Genomic DNA, 18,696 nt, shown 5'->3' with positions numbered 1-18,696 from the left:
TTTATCCTTCCATCTAGTCTGTAGTCGTTGGTAAATCTGAAGTTAGCACTGCTGGCTTTTGCACACGTTCAGGTTTTTGGGTTCCTAGTGGAAGAGAGAAGCTGGAGGATGATGACAGCATTAATTAACTAGGAAGAGCAGCTCAGAGAGATGGTTTTAGTAGTGTTGCTTCTGCACTGATTTTGAGGGGAAGTATTGAAGCTGAAGTTACCTTAGAGCCAGAAGGAAAAAGCTTGTGTAGGATTTCACTGGGTTGTGCAGAGCCTGGCTGCAGAGGAGCATTCCTGGCTGATTCTCTTCCTCCTCCGACTTACCTTCACTAGAAAGAGCAGTGGGGAAGACCCAGAGTGAAATTGCTATTCTGTTTCTCCTGGGATTGGTACTCTCCTGTCAGCTCTAAGTCTGTTGAACTGCCAGCAAGGTCAGATGGTGCTGTATGGATCAGCCATGTGACAGCACAAACCAGAGAGAAATGGAACCTGTCAAGGTTTGGATGTTCCACTGAAATCCAGGAAAAACCTGGCTTCTCACTGACACTAGGCCTTGGGTCTTTTACTGTCAAGAATGCCTCAAACCTGATCTTGCTGAATCCCTACCAGGGTGCATAAGCTTCTGGAAACCTTGGGAGTCCTTCATTAGGATTCTGCATAGCCAAGAGTAGCGCAGTAGTGCGTGCCTCTCTAACCATATCCTCCAGCTCTAGAGGGATGAAGGTTGCTAGGTGTTTGTGTGTGATGAATTTCTAACTGGAAGGCAAATCTTCAGAGTTGCAGATCACTTTCATCAGTCAAGAACACAGTCTCATGTGTTAGAAGCCATGGTCATAGCTCTTTCTTTCACCTGTTCATAATATTTTCCAGAGCGGCAAGGCACAAACTGGCTTAGAGGTCTCCTGTTGCTTCACTGTGAAATTGATGATTGCTTACTTCACCTGAGAACATGGGATGAGGGCTGGCCAGACTCATCCCAGAAAGGGGAGTGCTGAACTGCTCTCAGATTTGGTCAGTGATTTAGCATAAGGAAGATCTGCTGTTAGCAGGAGCTTAGGGAGGTGCTTTGGTATCCCTGCAGCAGGTAGATGTACTGCTAGGAGAGTGCTCAGTTCCACTTGAACCACATAAACTTGCCATGGTCCGGAACTGGGAGGAATGAAACTGGATGCCTTGCATGTCTACATCAGGAAAGATGGAAAAGAAGCCCTTGTGAGAGCTGGTTTTGTTTGATGTTGCACAGTTTTGTAGCTTGAAATCCCAAGGAAGCAGTGCAGAGCATGTGAAGTGACCGTCTTCACAGTCCCAGTTCTACCACACCCAGTTGCTTTTTTCACTGTCTGACAGATAGGGATGCAAATACCCTCTTTTCTTTTCTTTTTCTTTATTTTTTGGTCTCTTGGAGCGAAGGACACCTGACATTAAGGATGTTCAAGTAATTGTTGGCTGACTTCTGGTGGATTTCTCTCCCTGATGTCCTCCTAGGAGAAACCCCAGCTGTGTCGATTACTGAACAAATGCTCTCAGAGCTGAGTGGAATTCCCCAGGCCTAACTTCAGCCTACATTCTTTCCAGGGGGGTAGATAATGCTTTCTTCCACAGCTGAGTCCTTGAACCATGAAAGCAAGCTGCTTCTTGGCCTGGATTGAGTAGTTGTAGAGCCGTTTCCTTTGGCTGCCTTGGTGGGGCACATGGATGGGTGAAGGACTTCTTTCAGTGCCTTCGACTGATCCACTAGAGCTGTTCCAAGGGCAAAGCAGAGAGAAGGCCTCTCTGCAAGCAGAGTGGCTTAGTGGTTTGAACTCTGACAAACCCAGGCAGCCTTTCAAAAGCAGGTGGTATGAGGTGGTTTTGGATATCAAGCAAGAATGCTCTTCAAGCAGCCAAAGTTAAGAGTAGTGACTTCTGAGATGTGTAACTGATGGCTGAGCGATGCATTGCTGTGGCGCTCTCAACAAAGACATTGCAAAGCCTCTTCTGCTGTTCTAAGGATTTACCCAGATTCAGAGGTTTGGGGGTCTATAGAAAAGCCACCTTGCTTGTGATTTAGCTGTTGAGTATATTTCAGCTGAGGCTGCTCTAGTTCCTGTGTGCTCCTCAGGAGAGTACCCCTTCTTTCCAAGAGCAAAATGGAATGCTGTGGGAAATGGAGTCCAGCTGTTTAAAACAAGCATTCCTCTAAAGAATAATACAAGCTTTGGAGCCTCATAAACAAGATCTGCAAGCATCATCTCTCAAGTACTCTTTGTGTTCAAGAAACTGGAGTGCCTATAGCCACCCTCATCAGTCTGTCCCAGGTTACTGTGGAGAGCTGAAGCTCCTGCAGGTGCTGTTATGAAGAGGAGCTCTCAAATTCATACCTTTGACCGGGCAGTGGTTTCCAAAGGGGAGCTGCTGAGGAGCAGGATGACTCATTGCAGTGCCTGCAGCACATATACAAGAAGATGCCTTCTTATGCACTGACTTGTAGGAAATGCTTACCCCTGGAGAGATTAACTGCCAGAGCGCATGAGCCTTCCTGGAGCCCAGCAAAGTGCATTTACCAGTCAAGATGATTTCCAGCTTGGAGTGCTTTTGTTGGTGGAGCAGCCTTGTGCCAAGCTGCGGGTGAGCTGCCTTTGCTGGTCACAGCTTCATTCCTCACTTGCAGATTCTGGTTTATGAAAGCTTGTGCCTGGAGCTGCTCTGCAGAGGAAGGTTTATTTGCCAGTGGATGAGGACAAAAAGTGTCATTGTTGTTCTGCATGGGGACAGGAAAAGGCTGGCCAGTTTATTACCTCTGCCAGGCACTGGTGCTTACTGTAGGGGATAATTTGTTTCTGGGTTAGCTTCCTGTCTTGCCTTCTTTAAAGAGGGTTTCTGTTTTTCTTGGGGCTCTATGGTTTGGTTGAGAACTGTGCTGTTGCTGGGACAGAATCTGGGGTGTGTGGCAGACCAGCAGCATGTGTGACTTGGTGTATCAGTGGAGCACAGCTAGTTTTTGCCACCCCAGTGCCACGTTTGTCACCACTGGATGCACAGCCTGGAGAGGGGAGGACAGCAAAGCAGGAATGTGCGCTAGGATTTATTTGCCCATTTTATGAGCTCACTTATTGAGGGATCAAGATAAAATTGCTGAGAACACAACCTGGCATCTTATTAAATCATAGCCCAGCATTTCCTTCTCTGACTAATGCTGGGTGAAAAAGATTTTTCAGCTTTCTGGCCAAACCAAAAGAGAATCAAGTTTAGCTCAAACTCAAACCAAAAGGGAACTTGGAGGCTCTGGCCAAACTGGGGTTGATTTAGAGTCAGCTGAAAATATCTTGCTGGTTCTCAGGTTTTTTGGAGCCTTGGCTATTTACCCTTCAATTTTAGTTTTTTTTTTTCTCTTAGTAGAAACTTACTTGAGTGCTACTTGAAAAAACTCCTTTCATTTCCAGAGTGACTCGCTTGGCCTCAACTGTGCTGAGCTTTACCTGCAGACTTGTACAACTTGGGAATTCTCTGTGTGAACCAAATAACTTTTATTTGTGTGAGTCCCTTACAAATATTTGCACAAGTCTAGGGGCTGTGGTTTTGTTTTGCATTAGATTTGTATCTGGATTCTGGAGTGGAAACAAAAGTGGAAGCTCTAGGAACTACACTAGGGAATAGGATTTGAGTAATGGCTGAAATGTAAAGAAAACCTCGAGAGCTGGAAAGAGTTGCTTGGACTTGTGCTGAAAATACTGAACCACCACTGGTGGTGTTCTACTTTGTCCTGTGAAAAGGACACCAAGGTGGGGCAGTGTGTCCAGGAAGGGCAGTGAAGCTGGCCAAGAGTCTAGAGCACAAGTCTGGTGAGGAGCTGCTGAGGGAATTGCTGCTGTTCAGCTTGGAGAAAAGAAGGCTCAGGGGAGACCTCACTTTCCAGTTACTTGAAAGGTTGGAACCAGGCAAGGGTTGGTTTCTTCTCCCAAGTAAGAAGTGACAGGACAAGAGGAAACGGCCTCAAGTTGCAACAGGGGAGGTTTAGGTTAGATGTGAGGAACAATTTCTTCCCCCATTAGGTTGTCAAGCCCTGGACCAGGCTGCCACGGCAGTGGTGGAGTCCCCAACTCTGGGGGAGTTTCAAAGCTGTATAGATGTGACACTGAGGGATGTGGTTTGGTGGTGACCTGACAGTGCTGGGAGAATGATTTGGCTAGATCTGAAAGGTCTTTTCCAACCTAAATGACTCTGATTCTATGTAACAGAGCAAGACCAGCCTTAGTGCAGGTGCAGATGAGTTCTACACAAAGGCACTTTTTCTTCCCACCAAGCAGCAATGCTGTGTACATCAGGTGCAATGATGGTGCATCAGACCATCTCTGTGGCACCACCTGAAATCTGATTTCATTCTGGTTTGCTCTCACTAACCCAGTGCAGCACGGTTTTTAAAGGTATTTTTGATTTAAATTGTGTCCGTAGAATTGACCTACATTAGATTGGGAATTCTGTAGTGATCCACACTGATGCAGGCGGTCCTGGCATTCAGGTGCATGTGGCACTGTCCACAGAGCTTTTTTTTTCAGAAGAGCTGGAAGAAACTCTGTCATAAGTTGCAGCAGGACCAGGGAGGTTATTCTGCCCCTGTCCTCGATACTGGTCAGGCCACACCTTGTGTACTGTGACCAATTCTGGGATCCTCAATTCAAGAGAGATGTTGAGGCACTGGAATGTGTCCAGAGAAGGGTGATGAAGCTGGTGAGGGGCCTGGAACACAGCCTTGTGAGGAGAGGCCAAGGGAGCTGGGAGTGTGCAGCCTGCAGAAGAGGAGGCTCAGGGGTGACCTCATTGCTGTCTACAACTACCTGAAGGGAGACTGTAGCCAGGTGGGGTTGGTCTCTTGTCCCAGGCACCCAGTGACAGAACGAGGGGACACAGTCTCAAGTTGTGCCAGGGGAGGTCTAGGCTGGATGTTAGGAGGAAGTTCTTCACAGAAAGAGTGATTGGCATTGGAATGGGCTGCCCAGAGAGATGGAGTCACCATCCCTGGAGGTGTTAAAGATAAGACTGGATGGGGCACTTAGTGCCATGGTCTGGTTGATTGGCTAGGGCTGGGTGATAGGTTGGAGTGGATGATCTTGGAGGTCTTTTCCAATCTGGTTGATTCTATGTGTAAGAGTTCTCAAGTTTCAGCACTGTGGGTAAAACTGCTTCAAAAGAGAACAGTGATGGCAGTGGGGTTCTTGGTGTCTCGTGAATGTGCTCTGTGTCGTCCAAGTGCTGTGAGATCCTCCTCATGCACAGCTCCCAGTGCCTGAAGGTAAGGAAGCAGCAGGCTCCTGACATAGAGAACCAGAAGGCTTTTGGCATGGCTGGCAAGAGAATTAGCTTGTGTGTGAACATGAGCTAATAACAAAGAGCAGGCTGTCAGAGCCAAGGTGTCTCCAGCACACCCCAGAAGCTCCTGAGCTGAAGTGGCCTGGCACTGTTGGCAGGACTGTGATTTCTGGAAAGCATGGGCTGGGAGGTGAGCTGAAATGTAACCCTGGCACTCTAGGAAGAAAGATGCTGCAGAAGAACGAGAGGCCTTCAACTGCTGCATTGCAGAGCAGGTCGTTTCCCAAGGTGTCTTCACATACAGAGCTAGGGGAGCAGAGCTCTCATGTGTGGAGCAGGTTGAAATATTGGTGGGTTTGGTGAGCTTTCATTTGTTGGTGGTGGGACTTCTTTTTTGCGTGCATGTTATTAAGAACTTAATAGAAAAATCTCATGTGCTTTTGACTGGTACATCTCCAGCCAAAGATCCCGAGGAGCTGTTGCTGAAGCAACCTTCAGAGTGTGAGAATACAGGTTAAAAGGAAAGAAATGGGCTAGAGTTATGGAAGAGAAGTTAAGGGAGACAAAGGCTATCACTAGATGCCAGGTGAATAAGTGGGGGCAAGCAGTCAAAGTGACTTTGAACCAGAAAAGAAGAGGGGGGAAAAAATCACTCTGGGATAGGAGAACACACTTCCAGATCTCTTTCAGTGTCACTGGCAAACTCTGCATAGATATTTCACCAGTGCTTTCCTGAAGAGCTGAGCAGTAGGTGGCTTTAGTGGGAACAAGAGAGCCTGCTAACCTCTTGCACTGCACCAAGCCAATCTGCTGCTTTTTTTTAGTTTCCCAGCAAGAAAAATAATGGTTACTGAGGTCACAGTTCTGTTTATCCTGAGGTGGACAAAGACCTGGTCTTTCATGGCTCCCAAAGATGATCTCTGTGATTATTTCAGACAATTTGTTGCTAGTCAGTTGTGGGAGTCAAACAGCCCAGCAGGACTGACTGGATTGCAGCCAAGGGTTTTCCTCAGGGCAGCAATCCTGTCTGCAACAGCCTCTGCAAATCTGGAGTGAGGAGGTCAGCTTGGTTTCTGTGATAGAAAGGGGAAAAATAACACTGAAGAGCAGAGAGGGAAAACCAAACAGAGAAATCTGCCTGAGGCCAAAGAAGTGGAAATGTGTTCCTTTGGCATCTCACCCTCATGTTTCCAAAAGCACTTAGAGTCGTAGAATCAACCAGGTTGGAAGAGACCTCCAAGATCATCCAGTCCAACCTATCACCCAGCCCTAGCCAGTCAACTAGACCATGGCACTAAGTGCCTCATCCAATCTTCAGTATTTCTATTGGTGAATGCTTTGGGAAGCAGAACTTCTGTCTACAGGTTCATATTTATATGTGGAAATTTTAGCTGTTCACTATTTTGGTTCATCTTTTCCAAATCTATGCTCACAACAGCACCTGAACACATATCACCAGTTGCTATTGTGTTTTGCTACATGGTGTGTCAACTCCTAGGGTGTTAACTGGAAAGATGATAGAGGAGAAATAAATGTCAGAGTATTACAAATCAGTTTTGTCTGGCTGTAAGCTCCTTTCCAGTGGTGGAGGTGGTATGTGTGTTCTGGGAGGGGTTTTGGTAGGTATTTCTGTAGCACTACAAGTAGTAGAGACACTGCATCCTCTGTCTTCTGATTTCTTGGCTGTTAAAAAGCAGATGAGGGAAGAGGAAGAGTGCAGCTGGCAATCCTGACTGTTGTCTCCAAACCACATTCTACAAGAGAGAAGAGAGCAGGAGTGGGCTAGCAGTAACCTAAAGGCACTGTTTCAGACTTGAGGCAACATGATGCTGTGTTTGTCAGTTGAAAGGTGTGTTTACACACCTTGGGTACCAGCAGAGAGGGTGCCCTGTGTAACGATGCCGTCTCCCCTGACAGTTGCACTATAAAGTCCCTGCAGCGCCGCCACGTCTGCATCAGCCGCCTGGAGAGGCCTCAGAACTGGGGAGAGAACTCCTGCGAAGTGAGATTTGTGATACTCGTCCTGGCTCCTCCCAAAATGGTGAGTGTCGCTCGGCTGCCCCAGAGGCTTCTGCAGGTTGCTGCTCCTTGGTCTCCTTCAAGGGTCAGTGACAACATCCTTCTCATTTCTAGCAGCAGGAGGAGTGGAAAGGCCTGAGGTCACCTCAGCAGCTGTCGGGATGGTTTATACTGGCAGTCTGTGAGGGGTAGATTAGTCAGCTGTGTCCTCAGCTGGCACTGGAGAATGGCCTCCAGCCTGGCTGGGGGCAAGCACAGCAGATCAGGTGTCCTCGGAGTCCTCCCAGAGGTGTTGCTAGAGCTACAGCACTCTCAGACCCTGCTCTGCAGCCTCACCAGGTCAGCTGCTAGGTTTTGGGGTAAGGAATGCTGTTGCTGGTTAAAGCCATGCTTCTGAAGGGTTCTGTTGAGTCTGCAGCCGATGCCCCGCTGCCAGGGTGTGGGTTGCTTCCCAGCAAACCCTCTTGGTGGGCTGACACTTGCACTGCAGGTGTGGCTGCAGCAGTTGTCAGTGGACTGATGTAAGCAGGAGGAAGATGTTGCTCGGTGAGCTCTGTTACAGTATGGAGGAGACTCTGTGGGAACTGACATGCCTTTAAGGTCAGACTGCCCTGAGATCTGGGATGTTCTTGTACCCTCTGGCACTCAAAGCTGCAAGGTTAGAGCTTGCTCAAGTGTACTTAGAGATTCTTTGGTTAGACAAGACCAGCAAATCGCATAGCAGTACACATTCACTGCTCTGTCCTAGGGGGCATCGAGGTCAATTGGGGATCCCCATCCTGTCTTCCTAGAAAGCACTGGCTTGATCAGCATGGCATGTGCTCCTAGCTAATGGCTCAAAGACCTTTTCCCACTTAGACCTTGGGGCTGCTAGGTCTGTGTTTCTGGGAGGTGCTGGAGAGGTTGAGGACTTTCTTTGGAACAGAACATATCCTGATTCAATTTCCTCATCTTCAGTGCTATCTGGGTGACCTTGGGACCTTCCAGTCTGCTCTGACTCTTCCCCCCTGCCTCCACCAGCACCCGTGTTTAAATGGAAGCACTGGGGTTTCCTCTCTTCCCAGGACTCCTGGCAGAGCTTTCCCAGCTGAGCAGTTCAATGCTTTTGGCATAGGCCCCAAGCCCAGCAGGCTGCAGACACGCTGATGTTCCTTGTGAGGAGCAGCAGGCAAGCAGGGAGGCTGCGCACAGTTGCTCTGAGCTCTCCTCCTTGCGTGGCCATTGGCTTCTCCTGGCCAGCGAGGTGCAGAGTGCCCAGAGAGCGCTCCGCAGCCGCTCCTCTCCTCGGCCTGTGTGCTTCCGACGGGCAGCAGCAAGCCGAGGAAAGGGAGGGGAGGCCAAGCGGAGCTGCAGCTGCCAACACGCTTTTTATTTCAAATGGCTTTATCTAGCCAGCTCCAAGTGCGCATTTCTGGTGCAGCAGTTAAAATAATTAACCTGCTGACAGTGACATTAAATGAGCTTTGCTCGGGGAGGGGAGAACTCGCCAGAAAATGGGTATCTGTTGTGCTGAGGAATCCAGATCTTTGGCCTTCTCTAGTATGGAAGGTGGAAATAAACTGGAGTTCTCCTGAAAATCTCTGTGCTCTTCCTCCAAAATGGTCACCTCTCTCTGGGAGAGCCAAGAAACCTCAGAACTGGGCAGCTCCAAGTAACCCCTAGCAGTGTCCAGCCCAAGCACCCCTGCTGCTTGGAGGTGAAGCCTCCCCTGTGACAGTAAGTCCAGGCTGGCTCAGTCTGGAAGGACCAAGCTTACAAACTGTAAACACAACTCCCGCAGCTAAATGATCTTCGCTTCAGTCTCACGCAGCATTGGGTTGGGAGGAACCAATGAAGGTCATCTGGTCCAACCTCCTCGAGTGAGCAGGGACACCACTACCTAGATCAGGTTGCTCAGGGCCCCATCCAGACTTTTCCCTAGAAGCTGAAATTGAACCTGTCCTAGCAAGTGTCTGAAGAGACATTCCCTGTGTTGGAGCAGAGGTGGAGGCAGTGCAGCAGCAGTTGCTGGTGCAGGCACGGAGTTAGTGGGGGCCAGTGCAGTGCTGCCCACGTGCCCACGCCTCTGTGTCAAGCAACACTGAATTGTTTGGTTGTGTTCCTGAAGAAATTGTTCATCTGCTTTGCTATGAGTCATGAAAAGGAACTCAGATCAATCACATATGCTCGCTGCTACGTTTCACAGTAGCGCAGGAAGCTTGGAGGCTCTCCAAAGAGGGGTGGTTGTTTGGGTGTCTCTAACAGTTGTTGCATGAACATTGAGTGTAGCTAAGGCAACTAGGTTAAGAACTTTGCATCAAGAGTTGCTCCTAATGAGCTGTAGTTGTACATGACTTTGCTTTGGCAGGTATCTGCCCTGACCAGAGTGGTGCAAGCAATTGAGCAGATCAGTGTGCACAGAGCTTTGACTCGGTGGGTTTGTGCAGGCGTGGGGAGCCCAGTGCCCTTTGCTGTTCCCTTTTTATCTACTTTCCAAGATGGTTGGAGCAGGAGGAAAGCAGGCTTGGCTGCTGTTGGAGCTGGACCCTCAGACATCAGGCTTGTAGCTCACAAAAGTGTTAGGGCCTGCAAATCAGCACTAGTTCCCTTCTGATGTCTGTATGTCTCTTGTCCCTTCCAAACACTTTGTGAGGTTACAGTGCTGCTTGCTTGTGTTCAGCAGCTTCTTCCTAAACTTTCCTCTGTGCCAGTAGTTACTGAGGCTGAATTCTCTAAATCTCCATTGGTGCTGCCAGAATTTCCCCAGAGAGGCCAACCATGTTGAGTTTTAGTGCCCAGAAAATAGGAAGCCCATGAAGCAGATGTGCACAGTAATCTCAGTCTACCAGAAAAGACATCAGGACACTTCTACCTGCAGGATCCTTGGTTACAGTCTCTTTCCACAGCACTAGCAGCAACACGAGATACTGTAGGACAGCAAAGACTCTTATTTGTTTGGTCCTGAAGGGAGACCACGGATAGAACATTGTGCTCAGCATGGCTCAGCTGTTGATCTAATCCTGGGAAGCTGCTTTGGTAAGATTGGTCAATGTTTCTGGTCAGGACATGTGTGGTGATGGCTTCACAGGATCCTACTGTGATTGGTATTACTTACCTGCAACAGCTTCCACCTGTGCCCTTCCCCTCTGGGGTCCTGGGAGCTAGGCAGTGTGTTCATCAGCTGCTGCCTATTGGGGCAGATCAATGATTTTTGCCTTCCAGAAGTGAAAAGTAGTTTTACAACAGTTGTTTTTGTTTGCTTGTTTTCCACTCAGAAAAGTACCAAAACTGCCACAGAAGTGGGCAGGACCTTTGCCACAATGTTTTCAGACATAACCTTTCGGCAGAAACTTCTAGAAACCAAAACTGAAGAGGAGTTCAAGGAAGCCTTGGTCCACCAACGCCACTTGTTGACGGTGGTGAATCAGAGACTGTCGGGGATGAGCGATGGGCACAAGTCGCACGGCCCTAAGCCGCTCAAGGTAAGGCTGGCCAGCGGTAGCTCTGCCCCGCTCGGAAGTGTGGGGTAAGGCTGACACAGAATGGTAGAGATTGGAATGGACCTCTGGAGCTGATGTAGTCCAACCTCCCTGCAAAGGTGAAGCACTCATGCTGGTGCTCTCCAGCAAGCTCTCAGCACTGAGGTTTCTACAAGCAGCTCCTCCACCTTCCTCGGCTCCTGCTTTACCTCTAAAAAAGCCAAGACACTTAAAAGAAGCAGGTGCTGAAGGGATGCAGAGCAGTCAGGGGTTGAAATGGACTTTGATTCCAGATGCTTAGTCAAGATTTGGATTAATGGGTAGCTGTGCATTGTCAGTCCAAGGTACTTAATCCTTAGTATCAGAATTCTCTGAAAGAAGCTGCTTCTTGTTTTTCCTGCAGCCAAAAGATTTCTTGGCCATCCCTGCATGGTGAAAAGCTGCCTGTCAGTGTTTGGACTGGCTTCTAGCTGTTTGATCTGCAGCTCTGCAAAATGTAACTTGCTTTGTACTTTTAAGTGTGAGGGAAATGCTGTAACTCAGCCTTCTGTTCTGGAATTTCCTGTGTATTGGTCATCACTTTGCTCTTCCGTTCAGAAATGCATTCTTCAACCAGTCAGCATACCTGAAAAACAAACTCTAACACAGGGACAGGAGCAGCAAACTTGAGATGACAAATAAGCTGGAAGCTCTGGGCTGCCTGTGGTGCAGAAAACGGTTAACTTACACTTTTTTCTTGGACTAGCCCTCGGGAAGCTGATCTGTACATCTGGAAATGTGCAAAGCTCATGTTTTGCCTGCAGAATCCCCTTCCCTATAGCTCGTGCTTGGAGCTTTCCTACCTGCCTCTGAGTTGTCAGAACAAGTCCCAAAGCCCTCTTCAGACCTGGGTTGTTTAGAGTGGTGAGTTAGGAGCAACTGTAGTCACAGAACTTGGGTAAAGTAGATTTAACCCTTTGCACTTGGACTTTGAAAGGAGCTTTTGTTAGGGCAGTTGAAGTGTCTGGCTCTACCTACAGCTGAAACTAGCCCTTTTTGTAGTGTGTGGAGGACTTCATGCTCTGTGGTTTGGTGAGTAAGAGAGCTGGATGCAACACAGATGTGGTGATTCCTAACTGCCTAGCTGGGCAAGAAGCCTTGGCGGGGCAGGTTCTGGATGGCTCACAGCCAGTGGTGTTTGTTTCTTTGGCACTTGCTGTTGGCTGTGGCCACTCTTGGTAAAGAGCTGCTTTTCAAATATTTCATCCTTCAGCTTGCAGGAGACACAGCCTTCAGTAGTAACTCTGCTTTCTTATGTCTCTTGGAAGAAGCTGTCCCCCTCCTTGCATTGTTAACATAAACCTTAAGAGCTGGGTTGGAGACTTCTTTTTCTGGCAAGCAACAGGAGAAGAGGAAATGGCCCCAAGTTGCACCAGAAGAGATTTAGGTTGGACTTTAGGAACAATTTCTTCCCCAAAAGGGTTGTTAAGCCCTGGACCTGGCCATCCAGGGCAGTGGTGGAGTACCCATCTCTGGAGGGGTTTAGAAGCTCTTTGGATGTGGTGCTGAGGGACATGTTTTAGTGGTGGCCTTGACAGTGCTGGACTTGGTGTTCAGACTCATCTTTCAAGCAAAGTGATTCTAGGATTCTAAAGACCTGTCTGGAGAAGTGAGACTGATTTGAGATCATGTCCTGCAGTACTCTGTTCCCACAAAAGCCATCTCCAGCAGCATCTCTTCCTCCTCTGCCTTCCCTGTGTGGCAGCCTTGTAGAAAGGCAAGGTTTCATGTGAGACCAGTGATGTAATTTCAACCTGTGAACCACCCCCAGTGAAATAAATACCCAAATCCAGAGCCGCTGTATTGTTGTAATGGAGCCCTCACAAAGGGCCAGGAGGGTAAAGTCTCTTAGTGGCATAAAAGTCTGCTTCCTTCTTCCCCAGTGGTGCTGTGATGGGAGAGAAATGAGCCTCAAATTGTGGGTGTTAGTGGGATTTTTGCAAGTGCTGGTTGCTACTTGTGCTCCAGTGCTGCAGGGGACGTGACAGCTGCACACCATGCTGCGCCTGCAGCACTTTGCCTCAGTTCATCTCCGAGGATTATTTAGGCAAGGCTACAGAGATAATTAAGTCAGCCTGAAATCCTCTTGTTTACTGAGGCATCTCATTGTGATTTTGTTTGTGGAGGAGCCCCTGCCGGTTGTGATGTTCTCTGGCTGTGATTTTGTGTCGCTTTGCCTAGAAGGATCTGTAGAGAGGGTTGGGCTTTGCTAATATCCAATTTTAGTTGTGGCAGGAGAGGCTTAGAGGAAACGACTTTCCCCATGCTTAGTAGATGATGAGAAGAGAAGGCTCCAGAGAGGTCTTACAGTGGCCTTCAGTACCTGCCGGTACTGGGGAGGGACTTTATACAAGGGCTTGAGGGCTCATAGAGACAGGATGAGGTGGAATGGAGGGCAGATTGAGACAGGAGATTAGGAAAAAATTCTTGCTAGTGAGGGTGGTGAGACACTGGCACAGGCTGCTCAGGGAGGTTGTGGATGCCTCCTCCCTGGAGGTGTTCAAGGCCAGGCTGGATGAGGTCTGGAAGGTGGAAGGTGTCCCTGCCCATGGCAGGGGTTGGAACTAGATGATCTTCAAGGTCCCTTCTGGCCCAAACCATTCTGTGAATCCCCTTGGCTTGTTCTAGGCTAAACTGGCAGCAACACAAGAAGGAAACACATGAGTGAGTCAAGGGTCTTTGGCATGCCCCAGTGGCTTCCTTTTCTCTCCAGCCCACCTCAATGTGCCTAGTGGGACAAGAAAGCTATCAGAGCTGTTCTCTACTGCCCACCCACCACTGCCTACGAGCAGGTGTTGCACATGAGTGCCTCTCCCCTCCCTGCCCCAGACCAGCAGCCAGCATGTGGCTCCTTCCCCGGAAGATGAGATACCCTGAGCATCACTTTCCCTGTGCTCACCACAGCCAGACGAGTAAACACATTAGTCACTAAGCTATTGTGATTCTCTGGCTGACTCCTGCCTTCAGGAATGTCTTTCTAGGGGTGGAAAAATAAAATTGCTTTCCAAGTGCATATGGCTTTGATGTCCAGAAATGCCTCCAAATACGGTTTAACTCGTAGCTTTTTGGGAAGTGCTTCAAAGGCAGATGTTATGCTGCTGTCTGCTGCCTTCTCATCCTGATTGTTCAGGGTAGAGTCAAAGCTCTCTTAAAGCAGTGCAGTTGTGCTGGCAAAAGTCAACAGAATTGACTTGCGTAGCTGAAAGGGGCTTCAGGTTGCACCAGGGGAGGTTCAGGTGGGAAATAAGGAAAGATTTCTCCACTGAAAGGGTTGTCAAGTCTAGGAACAGGCTGTCCAGAGCTGTTGTGCAGTCCCCCTCCCTGGAGGGATTGAAAAGCCCTGGAGATGTAGTGCTGAGGGACACAGTTTAGTGTTGCTCTGGCAGTGCTGACTTACTGGTTGCACTGAATGATCTTGAAGGTCTCTTCCAAGCTGAATGATTCTGTGATTCCATAAACATGGTGTCAGTCACTGATAAGGGAGCTACTTCTCTGAGACACCTTTGTGCACCCCAAGCCCTAGTGTTTACCATGCCCAGTGTGTGTCTCTTCTGACAGAGAGAGAGTTGTCATGGTTCACTTAGGTCTCTCATCTTCCACACACTGTGAAGCAGGTGAGTCCCATGAGAAGAGGCAGTTAGGTGCTGCCAGTCAAACCAGGACTGTAGTGCCAAGTTCTTTCTAAAGGAGTTGTTTTCATCTGCTTCCACATAAACTAGCCAGAGGAAGATATCCATTCTGATTTGAGATGATTTCTTGATATACATTTTGGACCTGTGGTTTCACTTCCCCAGCAGAGGTTATAAGTCTTCTGTGTCTAGTTCTGCAGCAAACATCTGCAGTCTCTCAGATGTGATGGCTGAGGTAATTAGCACTCTGTAGAGGTGCGTTTGATTGTCAGAGCAGTACCTGTGCTCTGAATCGAGGATAACAGGAAAAAGCCTGACAGGTGCCTTGTTTGCCAGTTCTGACGCTGAAGGATGTAGCTGTGAGGACTGGGAGGCTGTAAGTCAACAGCAGCTGCCACACATTTCTGAGAAGCTCCTCCCTGCCTGTGGTGAGCATCGGACCGTAGAAACAACCATCCTGCATCTTGCAGGATGCTGAGCCAGAAAGAAAAGGGGAACCATTGGGGTTTTGGAATCATTTCATAATAATCTCACTACCTTCTAATGGTCAGGAGTTATGGCTTGGTTATCTGAAGTGATTTAGCTTGTTCCCACTTGGAGTTTGAGGTGCAGTGTGCCTTAGTTCCCTTAGCACATCTGTTTGAGGTCTCTCTTTCACAGATTCACAGACTGCATCAGGTCACCCCCAAAGGTCATCTTGTTAAGCCCCTCCCTGCAGGCAGCAAGGACACCTCCAGCTAGAGCAGGCTCTTCAGGGCCTCAGTCTGTTCCTGAACGTCTCCAGGGCCCTCAACCACATCCCTGTGTATCATGTTCCAGTATCTCACCACTCTCACAGTTAAGACCTTCCTGCTGGCATCGACCTAACTCTGCCCTGCTCCAGTCTCAAGCCATTGCCCCTTCTCCTGTCACCACAGGCCCTCCTTAACAGTCCCTCTTCAGTTTTCCTGCTGTCCCACTCAGATACCGGAATGCTGCTCTGAGGTCTTTCCCAGTGTAATGCTGAAGCAGGGAGCATGTGGTGGGAGGCTTTCTGTGGATTTGGGGTCAAGTTTCTTTGTGGTGGCACCTAAAGGAGAAGAAGATGGGTAGAGGGAGGGGAAGTCTCTGGCCTGGTGTTCAGCCTCAGTGTACCCAAGGTCTGATGCTGCTGTTGGCCACGGTGCTTTCAGCAGTCCCTCACCTGCAAGGCAGGGATGCACATCTCAATGGGAGGGAAAGGAAGCAGGAGAAACAGGGTGGTCTGGGGGCTTTCTTTTACAACACATTGGAGATAGAAATGGAAGTGCCCAGGTTGATTTTTTTATTATCATTACAAAATAGGGTTCAAATACCCTGTTCAAAGTTTGCTTCTCTCGGGCTTGAATAAGGAGGTTAATGTCTTTGACAGTGCATGAGCCTCTAAACTGACACAGCACTTCCTTCCTTTCTCCAGCTGCATGAGTTCCTGAATGTTGGCAAGGGCATTTCTGATGACATAGCACGGAGACTTCCAGTGTATGCGTTGGACTTCACTGACGGTAGGTTGGGCTGTGTTTATGGGAGCCTTGGCCTGCTTTGAGTTTCTGTGGTGCCATCTCCTGTTTACAGCATGTGGTGAGTGTGTTCTTTGACACCTGTAAAGGCTCTTAGAGCTTCTTTACAAGAACATTGTGACAACAACCCGTGGACAGGCAGTGCAGCACACTACTGACCTGCATCTTGCAGGCTTCCGTTAATTATAGAGTAGTTTGGGTTGGAAAGGACCTTAAAGCTCATCCAGTTCCAATCCCCTGCTGTGGGCAGGGATGCCTCCCACAAGCCTAGGTTGCTCAAGGCCTCATCCAGTCTGACCTTGAACACCTCTGGGGAGGGACATCCACAACCTCTCTGGGCAACCCGTTCCAGTGTCTTCTCACTCTCACTGTCAAGAATTTCTTCCTTGTCTCCAGTCTTAGTCTCCCCTCTCCCAGCCATTCCCCCTCATCCTGCCGCTCCATGCCCTTGTCAAAAGTCCCTCCCCAGCTTTCCTGCAGTCCCTTCAGGTACTGGAAGGCCACTGTAAGGTCTCCCTGGGGAGCCTTTTGTTCTCTGGGCTGAACATACAGGGGAGACTTTTCAGCCCACTGATACATTTATGGTCTCCTCTGGACTGGCTTCAGCAGTTCCATGTCCTCCTTGTGCTGGCAGCACTAGAACTGGACACAGTACTCCATGTGAGGTCTTATGACAGTAGAGCAAAGTGGGAGAATCACCTCCCTTGTCCTAATTAAGATGTTCACAGATAAGGACTTTGATAAATCAGTGAAGTGATTAAGTGAATTGATTGTTGTCCTGTGTAGACACCAATCAACTCATTGCAACCTAATTACCTAGTGCTAGCCTAATAGGCCCTTTCTGTTGCCTTTGCAAGCCAGCATCAATAGCAATTATGGTGATGCTGTGAGAGTTGAGAATGCTGAAACAAAATCTGAGCTACAGTAACTTCATCTCAGTGCTTTTCAAAACAGGACACAGACAGATTGCAGGAGCAGCAATGCAGTGTTTGTGCTGAGTCTCACTGTGGAGGCTTTATGTAGGTCACATCAGGGTCTTGGTTTGAGGAGTTGCTTTTTCCTTTTTAACTTTCAGATGTCTACTTTCTGAGATTTTTAAAGGCTTCAGGGCAAACCATGGAAATATTTCAGAGCTTCAGCCCAGCATGAAAATGGGTTCTGGCTTGCCGAGGAGTTTGGTGAATGTATTCCAGTACCAAACCAAGAGAGTCTGCGTAAAACAAATACACAGAGTGTAGATATGAGAATTTTAGAGCCTTATAAGAACCTTCCTGCAGTTAAATCCTCCTTACTTCAAGCTGAGGTGTCTCAGCCTTCCCCACTGCCCTTCTGCTGAGGGCTGTCTCCCTTGGAGTTGGTATAACCAAATGAGGTGCTGCCTTCCACAGCAGCTTCAGCTTGAGAGAAGGTGGGCAAGGTGTGGATGTGTGGTGTTCTCTACATTTCAACAAGGAGGATCACCAGTGGCAGGGTAACACAGCAATCATATGTTGGCTGCTTGGCTGAAGGAGATGCCATGTGTCCGGGGGAGCTGCCAAGTAGCTGCTTCCCACAAGGGTGCAGCTGTGATGACCAGGAATGCTTCATCCAGCACCATGCATTCTGCAGTTAGTGACAGCCACTCTGCTGGAAAGAGTATAATGGGATAGAATGCACAGTCCTGGAGTGATGGATGCTTCTTCAGAAGCTCTGGAACTGCTGGGATGAAACTGCAGGGCAGGCTCTGACTGAAATGGAAGGAATATTATGTTCTCTGGGTGTCTGAGGGTATTTTCAGATGGAAGGAGGACAAGGAATTATTTCCAGAGTAGCAACAAGGAGTCTGATAAAACAGAAAAGGTGTTTATTGGCATCTGCATTGTTGGCACCCGGTTTAGAGGGGACTTCAGCTCTTATCTGGACTCCTCTGCAGTGAGTTTAGGGTGTTTTATATCTATGGCTGATGCTTTGCAGGGCTGTCAAAGTCTAACATTTCATTATCAAGGGCTGTTGAGGCACTGCAGAAACAGGTCATGGGGACCCCTGTGCATCTCAACAGAGCGATGTCTTCTGTGGCTCTTGGTGTCTTGGGCACACCAGAATCATGCAATGGTCCCACAGCCACATTTGGCAGTCAACAGGTTTGGAGACTCTTTCAGGGTTTGTTTTGGCTCTGCATGCATCCAAATTAACCTGTGCATGCTGCTTCTCAACCCGGGGGCTGTCAGCTGTAGTTCTCTATAAACTGATGTACATCAGGCTTGGCCTAAATGAGGTGCAGGGCTTGACTAGCTTGAAGGAATTGTTCCCTGGAATACATCTGCCCCAGATGATAAAATATTGTTGTGGTGAGAGTCCAGCATTACAAATATGCTGGGAAAAGGACTTTGGCGTGAAGGGCAAAGCTTTGTTGAGAAGTGTCAGAGCACTGCTAAGTGATTTCTGGAGGGTGGAAGATGCAGATGCTAAGTGGAACTCCACGTCTGAGGTGAGATGCCCTCTCAAGTAGGATATGGGGATACAGAGACTCCATAAATTTATCAGCGTGTGCCATTTCTTCCCAGAAACCAGAAATTAAGATGAATTCTTTAAGGGTCTGTGCGAAACGAAAACCAGATGGAGCACAAAGCATCTGTCATAAACCACCAAGACTGAAGGTCATCAGGAATGTGAAAGTCCTGGGCCATCTCAGATCAGCACTCTCCCAGAACAGTGGGGATTTGAGCTGTTGGAGTGTCTGTGCTTCAGACAACCACACGTG

General features: G+C 48.5%; 1 protein-coding gene across 6 annotated transcripts in view; it reads left to right on the top strand.

Annotated features, from left to right (window-relative positions):
• The window catches only part of SLC4A11 (solute carrier family 4 member 11), a 136,874-nt gene that overhangs the window by 83,654 nt on the left and 34,524 nt on the right, over window positions 1-18,696 (top strand). For all 6 annotated transcript variants that reach the window (XM_064151184.1, XM_064151183.1, XM_064151186.1 and 3 more), the window contains 3 exons: window positions 7,194-7,317; window positions 10,550-10,756; window positions 15,857-15,941. In XM_064151184.1, the coding sequence (XP_064007254.1) occupies window positions 7,194-7,317; window positions 10,550-10,756; window positions 15,857-15,941 (416 nt within the window). The remainder of the gene's footprint in view (window positions 1-7,193; window positions 7,318-10,549; window positions 10,757-15,856; window positions 15,942-18,696) is intronic.

This window comes from Pogoniulus pusillus, chromosome 11 (assembly GCF_015220805.1).
Source record: "Pogoniulus pusillus isolate bPogPus1 chromosome 11, bPogPus1.pri, whole genome shotgun sequence".
NCBI lineage: Eukaryota > Metazoa > Chordata > Aves > Piciformes > Lybiidae > Pogoniulus > Pogoniulus pusillus.
The sequence above is the reverse complement of the archived record's forward strand: the minus strand, read 5'-3'. Positions and strand labels throughout refer to the sequence as shown.